This window comes from Primulina tabacum, chromosome 1 (genome assembly GCF_025594145.1).
Source record: "Primulina tabacum isolate GXHZ01 chromosome 1, ASM2559414v2, whole genome shotgun sequence".
NCBI classification, from domain to species: domain Eukaryota; kingdom Viridiplantae; phylum Streptophyta; class Magnoliopsida; order Lamiales; family Gesneriaceae; genus Primulina; species Primulina tabacum.
Window position 1 is genome coordinate 57,374,612 of NC_134550.1, and position 24,343 is coordinate 57,398,954.

The window sequence follows — 24,343 nt, forward strand, 5'->3', positions numbered from 1 at the left end:
TGTGAGTCAAAATTCTTTCAGGTATTGTTTCAATTAATAATTTTGACAACAATAATTTGTCATGCTTGTGTACAGTTGGTTGGTAGATAATTTAATGATTTTGGATTTTAAAATAAAGACGAGTGTATTTTGGTCATTATTTTGAAAATTATAAATTTAATCTTGTATGTTAAAATCATATCAAACAATATATATTTTATCACACAACATTGATTATTCATTTTAATAATAATTTTAATATTTGCTTTAATTATATCATCTATCAAACCAATCGATATCTAAATGTATAAAAAAATTTGAGGGTAAATCTTATGAATTATTGCTAAATTATTAAATTTGCTCGATGAATGACTGGAAATGGTCATTTGGTATACTGGCTTAAATTGAATTAAAAAACTATCCAGTGATGTTTAAATGTATCCGCTGTAATTCTATGTTATGACAATCACATACTATAATTTAAGTTCCAGTTTTACTACTTAATTGTGCATTTTTTTTCGAGTTCGCGTGCTATTTATTATCTCCAGTAATTTTCAAATTGGATGGTATTCGAATTTGGGTCGACCGATAAACTCTCCAAATTAGGTTTGGAGACTTGGCAAGCATATTCCATTTCGAATTGAAATAGTGGTGGAACTCATTCATCGGCAAAGAGTTCTGTGCTGTTATCCACTCTTGACTTTCGGTGTGAAGAAGAGGTATGTGATTTTGAGGTCGTCTGATCATAAATCTTCACGGTTGTATTATTGAATAGCTTCCGTTGGTTTCAGATTAAGCTCCCAAATGGCCAAAAGAGCGGTTTCTGAACTTTTTGTGTCCAGTAAGTGTCAACCTACAGCCCGCGGAGAGGGTTCTAGATCAGACGATTGTGCGAAAATACACTTGTTTAATATATCCCCGAGTTGATCAAACCCTTTTGTTTTCTGCCTTTAGGGTTGTCGTTTTACACTACAACTGAAGAGTTAAAGAGGCTATTCTCCCCGTTTGGGGTGGTTAAACAAGGTGAATCTCTATGCGACCATTTGTTTCAACCCAAGACATCATATTTCTGAGAGGACTATTGTTTTGTGATGTTCTTGTTAGCTTCACTGTTGAATTTATTGATACCCATGCTAATTTTTTGTATTGGTGATTGATACAGCGAGGCTTATCGAAGACCCAAGAACTCGAAGGCATAAAGGCTTTGGCTTTGTCAAATTTGGGTCAGAAATCGAGGCTCAGAATGCTTTGAAGGCCATGAATGGCAGGGTACCAACTATGACTTAATACACCTTATTTACATATATATGTTTCACTGGTGATTATTACAACTGTGACTTATTACACCTTGCATGCATACACATTCGAAGCAAGAAGTTGTTGGTTTTTGTAAGTTGAATCGAGACCACTAAGAGACAGATTTGCTCCGAAATTTGTAGCTCATACCACAATCACACTGCTTCACTACGATTTCCAGTGACGTTTGATAACTGTCATGTCTCGATTTCTCTCCTATTCCTTTTAAAGTTTTGAGATTCGATGCCTTTTCAGATAGTGGGTGGGCAGTTGATATTTGTGGAGTTTGTGGAGGGAAACAACACCCCGAAGACACGCCAATCTTGACATAATACTAATGAATACCGTTGCTGTTACACAGATTTCAAGTTTGCTCTTCAAGGCAGGAACAGCTTCCCATCGGTGTAAGGAAGGCCTTAACAGCTGAAGTTGCTCACTCTCTTGTTGTTTTGGGTTGAATATTAGTCCTAAATTTCACTGTTCTGAACTGTGTAGGAATATTTTTTATCATAAAATTAGATACTAGTAAGATTAATCTAAATTTACACCTTATGATCACAAAATATTTGTTGCTTTGTGATGATTATATTTTCAGTTAATTGTTGGAAAGACACGAAACTTGTTAAAATTTTGATTCATTTAGATTTGCTGATTCAGGTAAATTTTTTGTTGATTCAGTAAAATAGTTATTGATGTTAAAAAAACTGTACAATAGTTCGTAGATTTTTTTTTATAATTATTTTTCAAAAACTAATGTACTGATTTTTTCTAAAGCTGGGATTTTTTTATGTATATTTAAGTTATTCAGGGGCGTGCAAAAGTTCATCATAACGAAATTAAATTGATTGAATCGAATTCAATAAGTAATTCAGATTTGTGGGTTTGATGAATAAATTTTAAAGTTTTAACGTTGTGTTTTATTTTGTTGATTGGACTCGATTTATCAAAAATGAACAGACAGATTCTAAAAAGAAAAAGAAGAAGAACAGACATGGTAAAACAATCATATTAAACAATGACAAAAGGGGGCAGAGAAGCAATTTGATTAAAGCGAAGGTTGTTTTGTTATTGGCGTTTGAAGTCATTGTATTATCCTCAAATAATAACCAAGTTATCTGTCGGATTAATTTAACTTCTTCGAGATTAACGACATCTGCCACTGCTTCAAAGCACCCTACATACATGCCTCACACCTCTGGGAGGTACCAGACTAAGCGATTCAGGAAGGGCCAGTGCCCAATTCTAGAAAGGTTGACCAACTCATTCATGATGCATGAGCGTAATAATGGGAAGAAGCTGATGGCTGTCAGAATCATGAAGCATACCATGGAAATCATTCATTTGCTCACAGATCAGAACCCAATTCAAGTTATTGTTGGTGCTGTGATCAACAGGTTTGGAGAAAAAACTGTCTTTTGTTGCATTTGAAATAACTTTTTTTTTTTATCATAACTATCTTGGCACTTGTGCTTCAAGTGTAGTTGTAAAGTCCAGGTGTTAGTGTGATATTTGATATTACTTTTGGAGGAAAATGTTTTAGCTTCGTCTTGGGAAGACTTGCAATGATTACCTGTTACAGTTGCACGTCCCTTTTTGATATGACCCTTATGTATACCTTCATGGAGAGGATAATAGCACCGGCTGGATGAAATTTTTTGGGCCAAACTGGGTGAATCTTACTCAAGCTTTTTTGTTGGGCCAAACTCATTTTGTCAGAATAGTTATTGGCATAACTGGTGCTTTTTAAAATTCTCGTTTGGTTCAATTAGCGTTTTTCTTATGATGCAGTGGACCTAGAGAAGATGCGAGCAAGATTGGTTCTGCTGGTGTCGTCAGACGTCAAGCAGTTGATATCTAACCCCTCTGCTGTGTTAATCAGGCCATCTATCTGCTTACAACTGGTGCTAGGAAGAGTGCTTTTAGGAATATTAAAACCATAGCTGAATGCCTCGCTGATGAACTCATCAATGCTGCCAAAGGGTCATCTAACAGGCGACAGTGGGATGGGCGGATGGCCCCTTACCTGAGTAAAATGATCAAGTACTAGGAAATCGTTTTTGTTTTCATTGTTTGATTTATGCATGTATATGTTTTTCTTAGCCATCAAATTGTGTACTTGCAGCTACGCAATCAAGAAGAAGGATGAGATTGAGAGAGTGGCAAAGTCCCATCCTTGAGGGATACTCAATATGATCTCATGAATTATTTTTGGTTAACCATATTATTTTAAATTGGTCAATTCTTTCCTCCGGACTCCATGTTATCTCACACATGTTAAACCAAAACTTCCCATCTTCGTGGACTTATCGTAATTCTAATACACGTGAATTGCACATTCCCTTCCTATTAATTTATGTAGTGATTCGTTAAGCTTTTGTATGCCTCATAATATCCCATTTTCCCATGTATATGCTCATAGATTAATTTTTACAAGGTTAATCGTAAAATGAAGTCGATAAAAGGGTTTAAGAATTGATAGAGCTTGAATTTGATGTTCCATTTTGTTTAATTTAACAATAATACAAAAAAATAAAATAAAGGAAGATAGAATTAAACCACTCTCTCCATACTAGTCCTTGTCCAACTTTATGTATGTGCCAATTGGATTTGCAACCTCTCTTGACAACCACTGGTGAATTTCACTTCATCTAACCATGGCCTGTGCAGCACCCGCCCACAGCCCATTCTCCGCGGCTCCATCGACCTCCCGCCGCCGCAAATCACCACCACATCACCACATCATCCTCTCGCCACTAACCGCGACGTCCAAGATGCCTCTCACAACTTCTCACCGAAGTCATAATCACGTGCAAGGCCACTGAGGTATCACCGCAATCCTCATTGGCTTCGGCCTCATGTGGCGAAGATGGGAAGAACTGGGTACCGGCGGTGCTGCTGTCTGCTCTGCCCAAGGGTGAGCGACGCGTGATAATACAGGATGGTGAGATCATACTTCTGTTGTGGTACAAAGATGATGTTATTGCTATAGAGAATAGGTCTCCTGCCGAGGGTGCTTATTCTGAAGGCTTGCTCAATGCTAAGCTCACCCAGGTTCACTATATTCTCGTGCTCAATTGTTTTGGTTTTCCCGGTTGGTGAAATTGACTTTGGACTTGCATATTAATTAGCATCAACAATGGATTCAATCGATGATTGCATACTGCCATACTGAAATTTTTAAATGTGTAAACGTCTTTTAAAATGTGGAATTTATGAATAACATGAGTTTAGCTGTATGAGATTACACAATGATGCACGGTTAAGTGCTATCAAATATTACTCGTTGCTTGGACCAAGCAAATTGAGTTTTATCTGCTGCAAGACACCATAACTCAGAGTTCTGGAAGTAATAAGACGATGAAATCTTAACCCCGTCCATTTCGGATTCTGACACTGAAAATGCCTATAAATAAAAAAGTATAAGCTCTGAACATTGTATTGATGATGTTGGGAGTTTCCTTCAAATGCTGACACCGAGCTCAATAGAAGGCTTTGTTTTACCTAAAAGATTATTTTTCACTCTTTTGTATTATCTCCACTTTTTGGTCATCCACGCATTTGGGTACTTGTAATAGTTCTTATACGGATGGGAAATTCTGTAATTGTATTGGGTTATTGCAAATACCATCAAGAATACCATTTGTATTCTCCTGCATTTACCAGCTTATTTTACAAAATGAGCTGTTTCCCTCCTTCACCCCCAAAGCCTTTTCATGACTGGTTTCGTGTTGATGTTTTACAAATAAAACTATTCATTTTTTATGAAATTTAGCATGGGTAAGATGAAACTACTATATTTTACTTGTCACTTGCAAGTTGCAATGCTGCTGATTGTAGTTAGTCCTTTTATGCAGTCATAACCTATATGAAAGCACGCTTCATTCTTAAATAACGTATTTGTTCAATGCATTGCAGGATGGATGTATTGTCTGCCCAACAACGTATAGCACATTTGATTTGCGAACCGGTGAGATCAAAGACTGGTGTCCAACGAGTCCTGTACTCAGAGTCCTGGCACCACCCCTGAGAACTCTATTTGTGTATCCTGCAAAATCCGATGGTGAAAATATCTTCATAATTTTGGCAGGAGGAACTAAGTCAGATGCATCTACTGAGATTGTATTCAGCAGGAAGGCTCAGTCTGGTTTCACTGCCATAGATGTCAATGTTGATGAGGTAGTACAGCCATCGATAACCCTACATATACATCAGCAAACAATAATAATCTCTGTTACCCGTGTGCCAGTCTATATGCCCCGACAGTACTGGTTAAAGAATTTGAGTTATAACATTAACATCAATTATATTTTTTTGGTATAATAACACCACATGATCTTATATATATTAAATGAAAGATCTATTCGCTGCTCTCAAGCAAGAATAAGATGCTAATGGCAATGTGTTTCTCCATAGGTGAGGATGGTGGTTGATGAGGATCTTGAGGGTTTCGGTTTCACAGGGAAGAACGTATTGATAAATGGAAGGGCCGCAATAATTGGCTTTTTGGTACTGTTGGATTTTGAACTATTAACCGGTAAAGGTCTGCTTAAGGGAACTGGCTTCTTGGATTTCATTTATTCTTATTTCAAACACCCTGAACTGATTCTCTGGTCACGAACAAGTCCAGATTTCTTTATAAACTTGCTGCTTAAATTTATCGTATCAGGTTTCTTTCTGAACAATTTTTGTTTCATGGAACCATTCATCGTTGATACCTGTACATGTGGTATATATAGTTTGATACTTCGATTGATCGCCTACCTGTTGTTACTGGATACGTGTATAAAATTTCAGTCTTCAGATGTAGAAGTAGTTGGGAGTCTGTAACTTGATATTTTCCTGATGAAGGCAGCCCAAATTATTATGGTAAAAGGAAGTGTGGCCTCAAGTTTATTCCTTGAATCTCTCTAAAAGCTCGAAGTGAAAAAATGGAAAAAAAAAAAAAAAAAAAAAAAGGTATTTGACAGCTTCAAGATATTTTACTTGAACATAACATACTTCACTTTCACTTTATAATATGTTATATTATGAAGTTAGAGTTCTCACACATCGTTATTCGATATTCAATTTAAAAAATTGGGTTTTTACTGAAAAATATTCTAAATTTCGGTTTGTCTAATTAAATTAATATCAACTAAGTTGTGACATAAGGCACATTACATATCCACTAGTATACAACTAAATAAAGATAAAGATAGACATGGATTTTCGTGAGGTGAGGTGCCGTATTACCATGGCAGGATGACAAAGTGAAGGAAAAAAAAAACTTCAATATAAAGCGATGTATAGAAATAGACATTAACGATTAAAACATTTAATCGATTGGAATTTACGATATTGAACTTGAATTTAACGAGATAAGAGAGTGGAGCGTTCAGTGAGCATGGTAACAGAAACAATATAGGGGTTTCACGTTTAAACCACATAAAGATTTTAACAAAGAAGAACCTATTAAAAGGTACCACAAATTTTCAACATTTCCTTGTAAATTAATCGTTCGTTTGTTTCAGGGGTAAAAGGCATGACTCGTACACAATGCATACACCACGAACCTTAAGAGATGAAAATTCAGCAGGTACGCCATCTTTGTCAGGATTTCGCTAAAAAAGAGAACGTATATGCATATCTATCTATCTATCTATCTATATATGTATGCATGCATGCATCCATGATTAAGCCAAAACCAAGGATAGTAATACGAAGAAAAATCAAGCAACAAAGAGGACGATATGGTGAGAAACAAAGTCCAACTCGATATTAACCCAAAATTGTAACTCACACCTGAAAAATTCGAATGATGTTCTGATATCAAGAAAAGACCATTTGTGTTGAAGCCAAGTGACCATAATTTTAAAATGGGAAGAAGAAAATCAAGAAAAGACTACAACCTCAGACTACAACTCCCGCACAAGTTTCTCACTTGAAGCACTTCGCATCCAACAGAGGCTCGCCTTCAAAAGGTTCGGCATCTTCAATCATCTGACTCACACGTTCCTTCTGAGGTTCATCGTTTATATCCACCTTAGTCCACTCGTATAGTTCCATATCGTAACACTCATCCAGAACAAACTGAGGAATTTCTGTACCACGGAAAAGCCAAAGTCCCTTCACCTTGAATGGGCCCCCGGATCCAATGATCAACATCTTCCCAAATGCGTACTTGCGAGCCAAATCCATTCGCTGAAGAAACCCGCTCACCTTGTTCAAAGTAACAAAGGAGACTGTGTTTTCATCATTGTATTTGTAGTCACAGAACCAAAGAGAGTATCCCTCTGGATCATACATGTCCCAAAACCCTGCAGACGATGAAAAACATGAGCCCACAATGCCAAAGGATTTCACAGCTGCAAATTATTGTAAGCACAGTGCTCAAGGTTGCAGGTCGGACGCAAATTTATACATTTGAAAGTTAGTATTGGGATTTTGGAGGATGCCTTAATCTCACTAATGATTAGTATTGGGACGCACACTAATTATTGTCGCCATAACAAAGTTCACAGGCAACCACAGAACAGTCAGTGAAGGATTCATGTCATCATATTATCAACAAGAGACTGTCGATAACAAGGCAAAAATTTACCAGAAATTCCAATGGACTGATGGAGTACATGGGAATTCATAAACTGTTAAATTCAAACTAACAGGCATTCCTAAAAAGGATGTAAAGATGTTATATTCCCAAAATCAATAAAGGAATAACAACTTCCTTTCATACTCCTGTTGACTTTACAATTCAATTTTTTTCCAGCGGAGGGGAGCCTACTATCTAAGGCAGCTACATGTTATCAATGAACTGGAGACTACGACCAATATAATTGGCTGTCAGCAACTCAAAAATCTTAACAAGATAACATAGAAGGTTATATTTTCAGCTAAAACTGAGAACACAAAGAAATATGCAAAGTTTACACACAGCATGCAAGCATAAATTGATGATTTCAGAGCTGAATAATCAATTATCCAGCAAAAGAAAAAACACTGAATGACAGAGAGACACAAAGAGCAAGAAATATGGCAGAATTGTCCATTTCCACAAAAAAATATATATTTTATCGACTATCAAAGGATAAAAAAGGCTAAGAGAAATTACCTTGGATGGCAACCTCACGAAAGTTAGTCTTCGTGTTTGAGTAAAGCCTCTTCCAATCATCCAGTATCATCTTACTTGGAGGCAAAAGATCCAAAGGATTCTTTGGTTTTGGCTTCGGTGCTTCTTCATCCTCAGTTACTTCTTTATGCTTCACTTCTTCTTTCTTAATCTCCTTCTTTGGTTCCTCCTTTGCCTTGGGTTTTGCAGGTTCCTTTGGCTGTGAAGGCTTTTTGGATGCAACCGGTGGAATAGATTCCGCTTGTTTCACATCATCCAAAACCTTCTTAAAATTTGGCTGATTAACCAAGGTCCAAAAGTACCGTTCCACATGTGGGAATTCTGAGGTAAAGCTCTTGGTCATGATCAACTTAAATCCCAAAAACAGATTACATATCACAACAATGTCAGCCAGTGTGACACCATGCCCAACCAAGTAGGTATTAGAGGCGAGATGGGCGTTCAGAGCTCCCATAGCTCTTTTCAATGCTGCAACTGCAATATCCTCCGACTGTGTAAAAAGCAAAGCAATGAAATTAATAAAATGACTGTAGTAGAGCTGGAGGGGAGGAAAAACAACATAAAGAAATAATATTTGAATGTGAAATGAAGTGAGCTCAACTTACAGGTGGAATATACTGTACAAAACCAAGTCTTGGGTACAACCAGCGTCCAATATTCACGTCAATCTCAGTAGCAGCAAAATCCATCCACTGCTCAATGTGGCCCTACCAAATCCAAAAGTAAAAATAAGAGATAAAAAGTGTGATCAAGACATTACAAAATCTTGTCAAATACTTAAATCTCACAACATGAAATTTCTGTCTATAAAAACTATGTTCTCCCTCCTTACATAATCAATTAGAGAAGAGCCACACAAAGGATTATCGGGCTTCAAACGAGCAACTACAAAATTAAACTAATAAGCGCGTCATAGAAACCGAGGCAGTGTCAATGGATCAAAATTAGACGCAAATGGTGTCACCATAGCGAGCAATTGCGTTGCTTTCAAATATTGCTCCATCAGGTGTTTCAAGCACGGGAACCTAGAAAAGAACTTGAATATCAGAATCGCTGCTCATTTTAACACTTCAGGCATAAGGTAAAATACACTTTCCCTTCACATACCTTTCCTATAGGATTCAACTTAAGATATTCGGAAGTCTTATTAGACACACCCATCTCAAAATCCTTTGCCAGTTCAACCTTCACGCCAGTATACTCTGCCGCGATTAATGCCTTAAAGGCATTTTTATTTGTGTTATTGGCATGCAAAACCTGAATGGAGGACCAAAAGAAGTTGATCAACTGAATCAAATCCTAAAAAATACGCAACCATATAGACTTAGGCTAAACTGCTAAAGAATAAGCTATTCAGTCAACTGACATCAGGGGATAAGACTTTGTAGATTGTCCTTCAAGGACCCATGCCACCCATTGTCAAAAGATTGATTATATGTGGCATATTAATTGTTTAAATTAATAAACTATCTGCTTTACCGAGAGGAACAATAAAGTGAGGAAGTAACATGCAAAGAAGTCTTAACACTGCTACTATCACAGTTTCTTCTAGATAAATAATAAGGTGTGGATTAGCATGCAAATGTGTTGCAATACTAGGGACTCAAACACCCACAAACTTAAACAAAGGACATTAGGCCATAAGCCCAGGTATAGCCTCAAGCTTTAATGTCACCTTTACATTTCTAGCGAAGCTGATGTAATCACAACACCCAGAAAAATAAAACGCTTTCCTCTTTAAAAAAACATGGTTACCTAGAACGAAAATAAGGACGGAACCCATAAAGAAGTTGAAACGCCACAATTAACAAAAATTTCAATTAAAATGTCGTGCAGATACACTTCATCATAATTTTTGACCAAAAAAAAGATGCATGCAAAATCAAGGTACCCAAACTCGCAACATATTGAATTCTGAAATAAACCAAAAGTCGGGAACTCGTAAAAGAAATAAAAGATCTGCAACAAATGTCTATTAAAAAACACAGGAAAGAAAAAAATAATCAACTCACCAGAGCCATGGATTAAACTGGATCAAATCTTCACTCTTTAAATCAGTAAAAATCTGAAAACACGGCAATTACAAATCTTTTCAATGATCAGAAAATTTCCCAGATGGTAAAGGTCCACAGGATTAAAGGGACGCAAAACTGTACAGAAAACATAATAATATAACAGATTGAAAGGGTCTGGAGGCAGGAAGACGAATGAAAAGGTTTACCAGTTGAGTGACAGAGAGAGCCGTGTAGTTCGCGACAGAGTGCGAGTGTGTGTAATGTACATAAAAGATTAATATTTAGGGTTACATGTTGGGCCTTTGCCGTTATAAAAGGTCAAATTATTATAATTGCTAATTAATTAATATATATATATATATATATATATTATTTTCATTCCATATTGCTAATTAATATATATATATATATATGTATATATATATATATATATATTGTAGCATAAATTACATACTCACTCCTATATCGAAATTATTTGACATTTTCTTTAGAAAAATATTATTTGACATTTATATTTATACAAACATCATATCCAAGATATGAAGGACGATCTTAATAAAATACTAATGTACCGATGCACGCTTTAATATTTTTTTATAACTCATTTGATTTATATTTAAATGAGAATCAAAATATAATTATAAAAAATAGTGAGAGACTACACTGTAATTTTGATATATAAATTAAAAAATAAATTAAAAAATAAAAGAATAACAAAATGATCTCAATAAGAATTGAACCTATAACCTAAATTTCAATAAACAATGACTCTATCAACTGAACTGCATATAACTTGCATTAAAATTTTAACATTTACTAATATATATAATTTTTAAAACAGACCATGACACCAAAGTTAATTACTATAAATGTCTCAAACTTAATAAAATAGTATAGAATTATAATATTTAGAATATTCCTTATTGTTTATTTTTAAAAAAATATTTAAATTTATTAAATATTTATTTATAGATTTATTAATATATCATATATTATAATAGTTTAAACAGATGCTATTATTTGGTTTATAAATAATTAATATAATATTACATGATTTTTAGGGATTTAATTAAGATTAGGTCTTTTGTGAGACGGTCTTACGAATCTTTATCTGTGAGACGGGTCAATCCTACCGATATTCACAATAAAAAGTAATAATCTTAGCATAAAAAGTAATATTTTTCATTGATGACCCAAATAAGACATTCGTCTCACAAAATACGACTTGTGAAACCGTCTCACACAAGTTTTGTCTTTAATTAATTAAAAATTATATTCACATATTTGTTTAAGAATTGTTTGTTTTAGATAAATAGTTCAATAATCATTTCTTAATGTTGAAATTATTGAAAGAGCTGTATTAAATAGCATTTAGTTTTTTTCACATATTATTTTATAAATTAAATAAAATATTTGTTTTCAACCAAATTTAAAATAAAGTACGGCAAAAAAAACAAGGAATAATATACTAGGAAAGATTTTTAACAAAGATATTTTATTTAGCAAAAATAATAGTATGAAGCCATAAATAGAAGCAATATGTATTTTTCCTAATTTATATCCATAAATAGAAGGGGGAAGATTTCTTCATCTAAATAAAGTGGACATCTAAATATAAATTTTAGATATCCACTTTATTTAGATATGCAATTTTAATCTTTTTTTTCTGACATATCGTTGATATGGCTACATAAGCACTCTCAATTAAAAATGATTAAGAGTACCAAAATCGTAAAAGGGTAAAATGATATGACTTGAAAAAGATTAAAATTATATGATATTCCTGATATACACACGTGTGTATTACCACAAGTGTCTATTATATTATGCGTACATGTCTGTATCAAATGTTCTTGGGCCAAACGAAGTGGAAATCATTATTACCATTAACATGGTCTTGACGTACTTACAAAGAAACATCACTACAACAGTGTTATGGTTTATGTAGGATTGTATTTCTACATATAGTAAAAGACAAACATGGTCTTGACGTACTTACAAAGAAAACATAAAATATTGGTAAAATTATGTATTTTTCCTGTACTATATTTCCAAGACTTGCCCTTTTCCAAGACGTAGGCCATCTCTCCAAACATTTAAAATAACCTCGCACCTTGTTTGGCCCATGCAAAAAACTGAAACTGGAGTATCGAGTCAGTATTTTTTTGGATCTCAAATTGTCTACATTGGCTCATGATATCGGTTTTGACTTGGGGAAAAGTAAGATATAGTGGTGTGGGACACTAGTCTAAAGAGTGAAGCAAAGTTCTCAAACATTATATATTCGTACCCTTCAAGTGTAGGCTTATGTAGAAAAAATGCAACACCTTCATGTCCTTTCAAGCCAAGCCATATTCCACTTTCAAAACTGAATCCATACTTATAAATTAATACGTCAATGTGTTATGTTTGATTTATGCAAATCAACTGCACCTAATCAAGTGCCCTTAAAACAATGAACAATTTAACATTTCTTTGCTTTCTTGTTTTGCTCATAGCGCCCATAAAAGTGAAGACAGAGATTTTCCGAAGAAGTTTGAGATTTTCGATGATATAGAGGAATGGGAGGTGGAAGAAGATGGAGGCGACGATTTTGATGAGCTGTTGGAGTTTCCATCTTGGAGAAGTGGCCATGGGAACAAGATTCTTGTTAATGTAGAAGCGTTTGGTGCGGTTGGGGATGGAGTATCGGATGATACTCAGGTGAAAATGTTGTGATTGTTCTTTCTTGATCACATGCATGCCACACATGTTCCTCAAGAGTACAAAATGAGAAAATATTTCGTATAGTTTATTTATTATTTTAAAATAGTTGCTGATGTATAATATCAGGCCTTTGTAAATGCTTGGAAGCAAGCTTGCTCTTCACAAATACAATCAGTCTTTTTGGTTCCTGAAGGGAGACGCTATCTTGTCAATGCCACAAGATTTAGAGGGCCTTGTGCTCATAAGATAGTCATCCAGGTATACTTTATGCATATCCCATTTAGATATTCATATCATTAATTAGTTCAACACCTTGGAGGAAAGATGAACAAGATTATATAAATTTTGAAGTCTATCAACATGTTATGCACATCAAATGCGTGTGCAGATTGAAGGAACTATTGTAGCACCAAATGAGCCAGAGAACTGGGATCCAAAGAACCCGAGAATGTGGCTTAATTTCAATCATATAAGAAAGGCCATTTTCCAAGGAAATGGAGTTATTGATGGATCAGGCAGCAAATGGTGGGCAGAATCTTGCAAAAAGAACAAGTCCAACGTAAATCTTAAACAAAATAGCGTAGCCGTAGTTTATCATAAGTGAAAAGACACTGTTACTAATCGGTGATGTTTTTACTTGTCTTCTTGTATCATCTTTCTCCCTCAGCCATGCAAAGGAGCACCAACGGTGAGGTTCTACTCAATTTATAATATGTCCACGTATCATGCCAAACTTCTCTAATTGTAAGATAAATGCCCGAAAAGGAGAAACTAGGTATGAAAAAATTGCTTAAATGCTGCTGCAGGCTTTAACTATAGATTCAAGCTCCGCTGTAAGAGTCAAAGGACTCACCATACAGAATAGCCAACAGATGAACTTTGTGATTTCACATTCTGAGTCAATCCGTGTGACTGGCGTGAAAGTTTCATCTCCAGAAGATAGCCCCAATACCGATGGAATCCATATCACTGGATCCACCAATGTTGTTGTGCAGAACTGCAAAATCAGAACAGGTTCTATATTTTTACTAGTAACATATATTCAATTGTTTGACTTCTTAGACTGGCGTACAAGAAGTACTCTTGGAGGAAATTTAACATAAACAATCAAACATTACGGAATTGTATGTTGAAATATAGGTGACGATTGCATCTCAATCGTTAATGCTAGCTCCGGTATCAAGATGAAGAATATATATTGTGGACCTGGTCATGGGATTAGGTAATCTATATAGGTAGTATATACATATCAAATTGTCGTCAGAGTAAGACTATTCTGCTATTGAAATCAGAATTTTAAAGCCAAGAATTCAATATACCAAGATTTATTCAAATTTGTTGAATGAATACTTACATGTTCGTTCCCTCATCACAGTATTGGTAGTCTTGGGAAAGACAACTCCACGGGTATAGTCGAACGGATTGTACTGGATAATGCATTCATTCGAGGTACAACAAATGGCCTTAGGATCAAGACTTGGCAGGTGAACTCTCATGCTCTTAAATATAGCCAAAGCAAAAAAACAAAAGATTCAGCAGAGAAGTTACATGTCCCCCTAAATAGAAGTATGCTAATGCGAACATCTTTATCCATAAACCAGTTAAAAATACAAAGTTCATTTGAGGTCATACATTTCATTACTTCACTAGAGATTCTCTGCATAATCTTGGTATGTTGGTTCAGTTGATTGTGAAAATGAAAAGTCTTGCTTTCGTAGGGAGGTTCTGGCTATGTGCGATCCATACGTTATCAAAATGTGAGGATGGATAATGTCTCCAATCCAATTATCATAGACCAATTCTATTGTGATTCACCAACTACTTGTCAAAATCAGGTAAAGCAATAAAACACATCCCATTTCACATCAACTCTATAATGTATCAATTTATTTACTCGTAAGTCTTTCACTAAGACAACAATAATGTTTAAGCTTGTTTTCACTTCATAATGTTAGACATCAGCGGTGGAAATAAGCCAAATTATGTACCTGAATATTACGGGGACTTCAAAAACCCAAAAGGCAATGAAATTTGCATGCAGTGACACAGTCCCCTGCACCCACATAATTCTAAACAACATCAACTTACAGAGTATGGATGGAAATGTGGAAACCTACTGCAACTCCGCTGCAGGCTTTGGTTACGGATATGTTCAGCCTTCAGCAGAATGCCTATCATCTTCTGACAAGGACACAACTCTCGTTCAGGAAAAAGACACTAACAGCTACCACCAAAATAGCAGAGAAAATATCGTCCATACAGAATTATGAGCACACATTATGATATTATTGATCAATTATACGTAGAGTAAGATGCATTGCTTGGAAGCCACTTGGACTTCCGGATTCCTACTAAAGCTTTAGCGATATGCTCAATAGATATTTAAAAATATTATGTTATATAGTTTCCATCTCGAGAAGGATATGCGAGTTTCCACAGTTATACATATTCTGAAGTACATCGAAAGTTTCATGTAACATTATAAATTATAATAGAATGAGATTGATCATGTGCCATAAGATTGTATTCAATTAAAAGAAACAGACTCTCCGCCAGTGTTAGTGCAGTCCACTCATGCCACAAAAATGAAATGGTATCAAGTCTGTGTGTTCCTTTTCAATTCAAAACTACTACTAATCACGCCTTCTCAGACAATGAATAACAAGAATAGAAACTCCGTTCTTTTCCAGAACCAGCAAGAAAAAAATTTAAGTTGCAGCCATTGGCAGATAAACGATTGCATAACTCCTAGCCACCAAGGAGCAACATTACACTCATTTGGATCTTAGTTTCAGAAAGAGGTCAACAATGCTACGTACATGTTTACATATGAAGTAAAGGCACGAGATAAGAATCCTAAGTAGGCTATCAATCCCTTTTCAGTTCAGTGCAAGCCAGTGAGGCCGTAAATTTTGACCCAAAAAAAAAAGCTTGTGCTTTCTTTCTTCTGGATGTTCTCGGAAACATCCACCTCAATTTATGAACCTCCATGCCGAGAAAGGAGAACAGCTCGATACAGGGCAGCAACATGCAGGAAGCATAGGAGTATGATAATCAAATCATCCAGAAAGCCAATTATACCTAGCAGTCCTATGAGAAAAGATGGAAAAAGTTAAGACCAAAAAGTAGATAACAACACGCAATTAAGAATAATGTAACATTGATAGAGTAGCACCTTCAGGAATAATGTCCACTGGGCTGAGGACATATATAGCACTAGAAATCATCTGCGTCGCAGAAATTTAGAAATATCAATCTAAACCCAGTAGTGTAGTGTTAGGTTTGATAAGTGATGCCGATTAATCTACATGAGGTAATTAAAAACCAGAGAAAGCTGGAAATTTTTTATTCAGATGGCATTACTGAAGCTACCACTGCATGAAATAAAATGTGGTGGGAAAAACTGAAAGGAGGATTGAGGAATACAATTTTGTTCAGAATTCCAAAAAACTGGGTAGATTATGAAAGTGCACAAATAAAATAACATAACCATATTACCATAACGCTCTCTTGACCTGACTCTGTAAGTAACAGCATATAAGAAGACATACAATATTTCATGGGATATATTTCACATCATCCATTTATTTGCCAAATGATTAACTAACAATTCAGTCATGGACAAGGATTGTGAGAGGAACTATCTTCTTCCATAAACTGAGAGCCATCTGGTATAGATTGAAATTATAATTCTCAATGAAAACAAGAGGTGATTTCTGGAATTCACAATCATTTTCTTCGAGAAAACGTTTGTTCATGATCCCATTTTACCCGTATTATAGTTTAAAATACTTCATATATTAATACAACATTTCAGCATCGTAGCAAATCATAATTTTAGCTTTGAAAATTCTTTCCAGAAATCAATGGCTTGACAATCAAGGAACATTGAAATTCATGCGGCATTGGCAACATGCACGACAATAGCATCTATTCGGAAGCTTAACACAAGTTACTGCAACATATAGCACATTATAACAGAAGATCATGATCTTTTGTAGCATCAGAGGCAGAGGGAAGAATAACTTACTGCCAAGTAAACACGTGCCCTGATAACCAATGGAAGTGTTCTTTGTGGATCTCTAATATCTCGTAACAGTCTCCTAAGAAGAAAGGGTAGGTCTCGCATTCTCTGAAAAAAAGAACGATTTCGTATCGATCAGTTCAAAAAAAATCCTTAACAATTTCAAAAAAAGAACGATTTCATGTCATCTGTCAATTCAAAAAAAATCGTTGTCAGTTCAAGGAATCACAACCATAAGGGGGTATTAGAAGAAGAAACAAATGTAAACTCTAACATGGACAATAGATAACGACAAAATAACAAGTAAACTCTAACATGGACAGAAAGATACAGATATTATCATTAAAAAGCTCAACCATCAAATATTGTCAGGAATATAGGAGAAAATTACAACCTGCATGAGACCATTTGACCTTTCACCATATAGACGGTTATATCTTTCAATTCTCTGCAAGATCTCTGCAGTATTGACCATGAGACATTGCTTTGATGATGCTTCCCTGGGAACCAACAAGGTGATTTCACGTCGGCACAGGGGACACTTACAGGGGTGAAGAGCAGCTCCATGATCCCAAACTTGTAATATACAACTACCTAATATAGAAAACAACCGATTATATGTTACTAGTTTATCACTCGCATAAACTGTAACAGAAGGTAAAGAACCCTGGCCTCAGATTTCAGCTGAATGGACTGGACGCAATGACAATTTCATACTCATGTCTCACATTAGTACTTTGAGGGTTCACTGGGCAATAAAGGATGGGGGCCCTGAACCAAAGATCCAAATCCCATCACACAAAAAAATATTTCGATTACGTAGATTTAATTCTTATGCCAATAAAGCAAGAGGAAATTCAATTCCTATTTATGCACATCACAGATGGAAGGGTCCAAGGTCCTTAGTGATGCTTGTAAATCATAAAGTCGATCGTGCTGAGCAAGAATCATAATTTCCAAACAATAATTCACTTCAGAATACTTCTTTCTTCCTATGCCAAAGGTTACAAACCATTTATATTTGCAAGATTTACAACACAGTCGCATTCAAACCTAACCATAAGCAACCAACGAGTGTCTCAACGTTCTTGGCCAACCGCTTCTTTTAACGAGACTTTATAAAATAACAAGTTTGATGTTGAATTCATAATATCTTTGTTTGCCAATATGGCAAATTATTTCGCCGTCTCCCTTACTTGCATTATGCTGCAACCTTGAAATCTATAATAACGTCAAGAAATTGGTAAACTCTACAACAGCAGGCTCGCACATAGATATAATGCTAAATTTCCGAAATTAAAAGGGCCCATCAACCAGATAAACCGAAATCTTGGCATTCATGAGATGTGGAGATGTTGTAATGTGGGTGAGCATGCAAAATAAGAACGCACCGCAGAACCAATGGGAGCAGTTGGCTTGGCAAGGGATATTGAAATTGGAGTGACATATCGAACATAAATCATTTTCCGGTGGCCTATCCATTTCTTTCCGGTGTCCGCAATACGGGAGACACTAACCACGACGTATCGTGGGGAAAACTTAGCTGGCAAAATTTTCCGGAATTGGACTCACACGATTTCGTGGGGACTATATCGTGTGAATTCCGGAAATTCAGGGGCATTTCGGGAATTTAATTTGTCCACCAAATGTGCCAGAGGGGATTCTAATTTGAATTTTTTTAATTATTTTTATTTTTATATGCCCTAAATGTGCTACAGTATTTTAATTTCATAAATTGTTTCCTATTATTTTAACTAAGTATTTCATGTGTTATTTATAAAATTAATTACTAAAATTAATAAATATAAATATTTATTATAAAAATTTTATCTAATTTCTGCTGTTAAATTAAATTATTTATTATTAAATTCAATATATTGATTGAATCGAATTGTTATTAATAAAAAAATTTAATAATATATATTATTTGAATATCAAAAGAATACATTATTCAAAAGATAAAAGTTCTTCTCATTATTAACTGAATAAATTTTGGTTAAAAATTTAGATTTTTTTTTTTAAGATTTAGTTTACGTTTTACAATGAAAATAGTTATATTATTCATATTTTCGATGTATTAGCTCATCTTTTGTAACTTCATCTCGGGATTTAAATGTTTATGATAAAATACCCGATCACTTGAGGGTTTACGGATCGAGCATAACTCTGTTAATGAAAGATAAAATATGTAATCGAAATCAGATATAATTTATAATCGTACCGAGAGAAAGATGTTAGTTTAATAAATGTTTGAAAATTTTATAGTTTTACTATTCACACAAAATTTTAAATTTTATAATTAAATTAATAAAAAAAACACTCTTTGTTTTTTATATCTTTTAAAAAAGCTCGGTCCCTTTTGTTAAATATAATTTGTTGCGAGGATGAAGGTTGAATTTGATATTTCCAGTTTTGTATATAACCGTTAAAGATTGCGTTTAAGTTGAGAATCCAGTGGGATTACGTTTACACCACAAGCCAAGAAATCCAGAAGGATTAACGTATAATCCAATATGATTCCTATAATCTCCAGACCAGGAGGAGCATTTAATTCTCCTGTAATCTCACCCATATATATCAACAATCCCCTCTCCTCTATTTACCCCAAAATCCGAGTGAATTTCACTCGGCAGAGACGCAGGATTCAAGCATCCTCTTTGGTGCTCCCGCTCCTCCCCTTCCCAATCCAACAGGTTTTAATGCGAAGGCTGAGTTTGTGATGATTCAGACGCGAGAATTCTTGGTTATTTAGTGTAAAAAGAAACAGGGCTACGTTTCTTCGGTGTGAAAATCCATTTAGTTTTGTGGGTTGTAGTATGTTGCTCATTCACACTTCATCATAGACGATTAATGTATTGAATTTACTCGCTTTTGTTTACATGTTTATTGATTCAGCATGATAATGGATTACACCAAATCCTATGTTAGGCAACGCACGCATCTGTGGTTTTTCTAAACCATCACTTATCTGGGACCAAATGAATGACCTTTTTCGATTCGTTACTATGTTTTTAAATAAAATATATATATGTCTGTTTTCCATTGTACAGGTGCTTGTTCCTTCTGAAGCTAAAACCATACATCTTTATGAAGCAAGGTATCTAGCGCTGCTGGAGGAGGTAGAAAAAATTTCCTAACTTACCTTATTGGAATTGCACATAATTTTGTTGTCTCTCGGCACGGACCTAGAACTTAGACGAAGGAAAACTCTCTTGAGGAGTTGAACTCAAGCTTCAATGCTTGTTATCTCCCCACCTAATGAGTTCAATACGCTGACTGTTATCAGTGGTGGAACAAGAATAATTAGTTCACCTTGCATTATTTGATTTCGACACAAGCTTATAGTTCTTGATTTTTGTTTTTCGTCATTCAAACGACCTTGCAGAGAGTTTAAAAGATATTTTACGAACCAATCAATTGCCAAAATTTTAAAAGGTAAAATCTCTCTTGGAAATCAAAGCATGATACCAATTTGTTTTTGTGTCAAAGATTTTCGGCTACAATTCTACAGAGTACTGCTAAGTCTAATAGTCCTTTTTATATTTCAATATATGCGTTTTTATTAAAAAAGAGAAAATATAACCTGAATTTTTTCATCGATTTTTAGAAAATCTTTACTCCTTACCAGCAACATTTTTAGTGATGCATTTATATTCTCTCTTTGTTTGTGTAGAATTGACCTATTTTCCGATTTTCATGATATTTTTATCATGTTATATACATTCCTGCAGTCTTTGCTTAAGAACGGTGTATTTGTGCACTTCGTGTTGGATCCAATTGTTTTTGGTGGCACATCAATAGAAGGATCGTTTGCTGCTAGATATGGTTGTCTGGTCTTCATAGAGAAAGTAAGCTTCTCTGCCTGCCGGTTTGTATCTTAGTATTAAGTTATCACTTAGCTGATATTCTCTTATTTGCATCATAGGTCGAACAACTCCAAATTGGAGCCTTAGTCTCGATAAGGGGTGTAGGCCGTGTAAAAATAGTTGGTTTTAAACAAGTAAGCCATCATTTCCCATTCTTAAACATGTGTCATGATGATTCGAGTTCTTAAGTAGCTTCTAAAATATTTTCTTCTGCAAACACTGATTTGGGTCTTTGCCATCCATTGATGGTCATGTTGTGTTTTTCCATGCTCAAGTATAACTTTTGCGATCAAGTAAAAATTATGGTCTGAGTTTGCAAGAAGACAAGGTCTTGCAGTTCTTTCAACCCTTGAAAGTTTGAAACTAAAATTTTGAAGGTAAAGCGGATATTGCTTTGCTTTGTTAAGCTATAAAGTTTTGGCAGTTGGGATTCCTGTATGACATAAGTCACCCTCATTGTGTTATTCCTTCTGAGTAGTGTTTGCTTATGGATAAGATTCCTAGAAATAGGTACTAAGGATTATTATCCTAACTTTTTGCAGAGAGTGTGAGGTGACGTGTTGTGGGTGGTTTCTAGTGAGATTAGTGAGTTTCTCGATAGAACTGAAAATTGTTATATGTTGAGAATAAGAATTGTTAACTCACAAAAAAATTATAATTACAAATAAACATACAATCAATTAGACAGAGCATCTTCCTTTGCATCCCTATTTTCAGTGACAAAGTCATCCTCTTGATTATGTGTGATGCAAAGATAGCAAATATCATTAGCGTGCAGAGAGTGAAGTTTAGAAAATTGTGTGTTGAGAATAAGAATTGTTTACTCACAAAAAAATTATAATTACAAATAAACATACAATCAATTAGACAGAGCATCTTCCTTTGCATCCCTATTTTCAGTTACAAAGTCATCCTCTTGATTATGTGTGATGCAAAGATAGCAAATATCATTAGCGTGTAGAGAGTGAAGTTTAGAAAATTGTGTGTTGATATACTTGATTGCAAAACTTTTACCGGAAAAATCAGTTCTTAATATCAAGTGTCAATTCAAAAAAATTTACATCATTATCTAGTTGATCATATGTTGGTGCTTTGGTGTTGATGATCAAAAAATTATTATAGCCAATCATCAAAAGTTTGGTGTAAACATGATATATTGATTTTATATGCAATGTATTAAACCTAGTACAAGTTTATGTACAAGCTCAACTTCACATTATGTTGGGGACTACACTTAATTGTCTCAAAATTAATTTTAATTTGCATCTATTTAAGTGAAGACATCATATAATTACTAATTGTCTCAAAATTAATTTTAATTTGCATCTATTTAAGTGAAGACATCATATAATTACAATTCCATGACATAAATATGTGTTTCTTGCTTAACCATGTTGTCATGCATCCAATAATAATTTTACAGTAATAACTTAGATTAAACCACGTATAATCAATTAACTTTAATTATCATCTCCTATGTCAGATAAGCTTGAATATCCTTCAAATATGTTTTGTAATTTAAGGAATATTACCATGGTTCGATCAAAGATAAAGTATGAGTTAATTGCTGATGAACGGGCCCGACGTGAGACGTTTAGGAAAAGGAAGCCGGGTTTATTTAAAAAACTAAATGAGTTGAAAACACTATGCAATATTGAAGCTTGCGCAATTGTCTACCATGGAGATGAGACTCAACCCGAAACTTGTTTGTCCTTTGATGAAGCATCCCGTGTAGCTCAGAAGTTCAAAAATTTACCTTCTTCTTTACAAGCAACAAACATGGTAAATCAAGAAGGGTTTCTTATGCAAAACATGGTTAGATTGGAGAAAAATCTGGCCAATGAGAATAAGAAAATCGAGTCCTTGGAAAAGGAACTACTCTTAGCCAGGTGCTTGAACAATGCTGAGTTGGATGTGGCCAATTCAGACGATTTGTGTGAGATGCTTTGCCTATTGGAGAGGAAGATTCAAATGGTTACTCATGAGATTTCTAATATTGAGACGTCTTATTCTACCATGGTTGCGGGTGGTGTAAAAGCATCTAGACCTGAGGGTCGTGATAGAAAATTAAAGCAACCTATCTGAAGATTCATTTTTAAAATCATATATTTATTTTCTAATATTTTTGCTTTAATACTTTTTTTATTTTCTTCAAGAGAGTTTTTTTTATCAGGAACTAAGTTGGCTTATTGGTTCTTTTATTTTATTTTTACCATTTTGAATTTTATTAGGAATTTTCGATGCGGTAGCCAAGATTTTTTTGAATGCATGCTATTGTTAGTAATAAGCTCCTTTTTTTCTTTTTCTTTTTTTGCATTCATCTACTTGATTTTATTGCAATCATCATTCTTGGAACCGGAAATGATTGTGTATTTCCCTTGGCTCTAAGAAGAGCTATATATCTTTAGCAGTTAAAATCATCAATCACAGGTCACTCTAGGATAATTATTCTTGTTTTAGGTCAATGATTTATTTCAATTGTTTCGTGTGGTGGCTGACCAACCATCTCTTGATTAAATTAAAAATTGCAAAAAGATGGACTCATTTTAGACCTAGACATTCTCCTGAGAATTTGTGGTTTTGTTATCATTTTGTTAATATACATTTTTTCCATCACATTTTAACAAATTTCATTGTTATGAACTACTCTAATTATTCCATATCTTTCTTGTTTTATTATTTATAAATTTGATGTTTTTTTGTAACTATACTAGAAAAAAATACGTGCATTGTTTTGGTGAAAATTAACTACCTAATTGAATTAATTTTCTGTCAAATTTTTTATTATTACATTTCAACGTTATTATGAAGTTATAGTTGTACATGTGCATAAACACAATAATTTTTTTATATGAGACATATATTACATATTTTAAAGCCATATGCTGCAAGCTTCACCTCATTGGTTTGATCAATTGCCCTCGATTTCTTTTCTTGCCATGCTCGAAACAGTTCATGCATCTGCTATGGAGGGTTACATTATTTTCTAAATGTCCATAACTTTATTGGTTTAGTGAAATTTCTGAGAGTGACAGGAAGCATTTCTAAATGTTGACAACATTATTTCTGAAGCATTTCTTTTTGTGCAGTTTCCTGAGTTATTTATTGCTTACATTTAAATGATGTGCAGTTACAACCTTACTTGACTGGTGAAGTGACTCCACTTATTGACAATTTTTCATCCGAAACGACCGAAATAAGCTCCAAAGTTTTGGAATTGAAGGATGCTCTTTTCACTTTGAATAGCTTAGAGATAAAGTTGAAGGTCGTCTCTTTCCCTCCTACCCCCTAATATTTATGTCAGTTCTCCCATGTGCGTCCATGGTCGGTGAGAGAATCCGAAATAATA

The 24,343-nt window shown here is 34.6% G+C and overlaps 6 protein-coding genes and 1 pseudogene across 9 annotated transcripts; 5 read left to right on the plus strand and 2 right to left on the minus strand.

Annotated features, from left to right (window-relative positions):
* Nucleotides 1-478: 478 nt before the first annotated feature.
* On the plus strand, nt 479-1,917 carry LOC142553744 (small RNA-binding protein 11, chloroplastic-like). The gene is made up of 5 exons (XM_075664214.1): nt 479-698; nt 771-820; nt 934-1,002; nt 1,142-1,248; nt 1,531-1,917. Exons 2-5 carry the CDS (start codon nt 784-786, stop codon nt 1,600-1,602), a joined length of 285 nt encoding a protein of 94 aa, XP_075520329.1. The 5' UTR covers nt 479-698; nt 771-783; the 3' UTR covers nt 1,603-1,917.
* Nucleotides 1,918-2,457: 540 nt separating this feature from the next.
* On the plus strand, nt 2,458-3,452 carry LOC142514286 (small ribosomal subunit protein uS7-like). Its single transcript, XM_075619759.1, has 4 exons — nt 2,458-2,669; nt 3,064-3,106; nt 3,155-3,315; nt 3,398-3,452. Exons 1-4 carry the CDS (start codon nt 2,458-2,460, stop codon nt 3,450-3,452), a joined length of 471 nt encoding a protein of 156 aa, XP_075475874.1.
* A 586-nt stretch (nt 3,453-4,038) lies between these two features.
* Nucleotides 4,039-6,132, plus strand: LOC142514302 (uncharacterized; the record flags this gene model as incomplete). The annotated part of the gene is made up of 3 exons (XM_075619760.1): nt 4,039-4,326; nt 5,191-5,451; nt 5,689-6,132. Coding segments are annotated over 3 exons (963 nt in total), but the record flags the coding sequence as incomplete, so codon positions are not given.
* A 626-nt stretch (nt 6,133-6,758) lies between these two features.
* On the minus strand, nt 6,759-10,693 carry LOC142553752 (elongation factor 1-gamma 2-like). Of its 2 annotated transcripts, none has more exons than XM_075664227.1 (8): nt 10,605-10,693; nt 10,396-10,448; nt 9,491-9,640; nt 9,348-9,408; nt 9,216-9,268; nt 8,989-9,090; nt 8,366-8,873; nt 6,759-7,571 (listed from the first exon to the last, which is right to left on the minus strand). In XM_075664227.1, exons 2-8 carry the CDS (start codon nt 10,402-10,404, stop codon nt 7,192-7,194), a joined length of 1,263 nt encoding a protein of 420 aa, XP_075520342.1. In that variant the 5' UTR covers nt 10,405-10,448; nt 10,605-10,693; the 3' UTR covers nt 6,759-7,191. The 2 variants fall into 2 exon arrangements, with proteins under 2 accessions (XP_075520342.1, XP_075520352.1); XM_075664237.1 differs by having other exon boundaries at nt 10,396-10,533; nt 10,605-10,633.
* A 1,704-nt stretch (nt 10,694-12,397) lies between these two features.
* Nucleotides 12,398-15,623, plus strand: LOC142553761 (putative polygalacturonase At1g80170; annotated as a pseudogene).
* On the minus strand, nt 14,474-18,750 carry LOC142553768 (uncharacterized). 3 transcript variants are annotated; one of them, XR_012821999.1, is made up of 7 exons: nt 18,520-18,750; nt 17,523-17,722; nt 17,135-17,236; nt 16,280-16,331; nt 15,924-16,194; nt 15,193-15,282; nt 14,474-14,603 (listed from the first exon to the last, which is right to left on the minus strand). XR_012821999.1 is itself a non-coding variant. In XM_075664260.1 (5 exons), exons 1-5 carry the CDS (start codon nt 18,608-18,610, stop codon nt 16,082-16,084), a joined length of 558 nt encoding a protein of 185 aa, XP_075520375.1. In that variant the 5' UTR covers nt 18,611-18,750; the 3' UTR covers nt 15,842-16,081. The 3 variants fall into 3 exon arrangements, 1 of the variants encoding a protein (XP_075520375.1); XR_012821998.1 differs by having other exon boundaries at nt 15,193-15,285; XM_075664260.1 differs by lacking the exons at nt 14,474-14,603; nt 15,193-15,282 and having other exon boundaries at nt 15,842-16,194.
* An 803-nt stretch (nt 18,751-19,553) lies between these two features.
* Nucleotides 19,554-24,327, plus strand: LOC142553779 (uncharacterized). The gene is made up of 5 exons (XM_075664282.1): nt 19,554-19,821; nt 20,179-20,247; nt 20,860-20,976; nt 21,054-21,128; nt 24,125-24,327. The coding sequence occupies exons 1-5, from the start codon at nt 19,642-19,644 to the stop codon at nt 24,284-24,286; spliced, it is 603 nt and encodes a 200-aa protein (XP_075520397.1). The 5' UTR covers nt 19,554-19,641; the 3' UTR covers nt 24,287-24,327.
* Nucleotides 24,328-24,343: the final 16 nt, after the last annotated feature.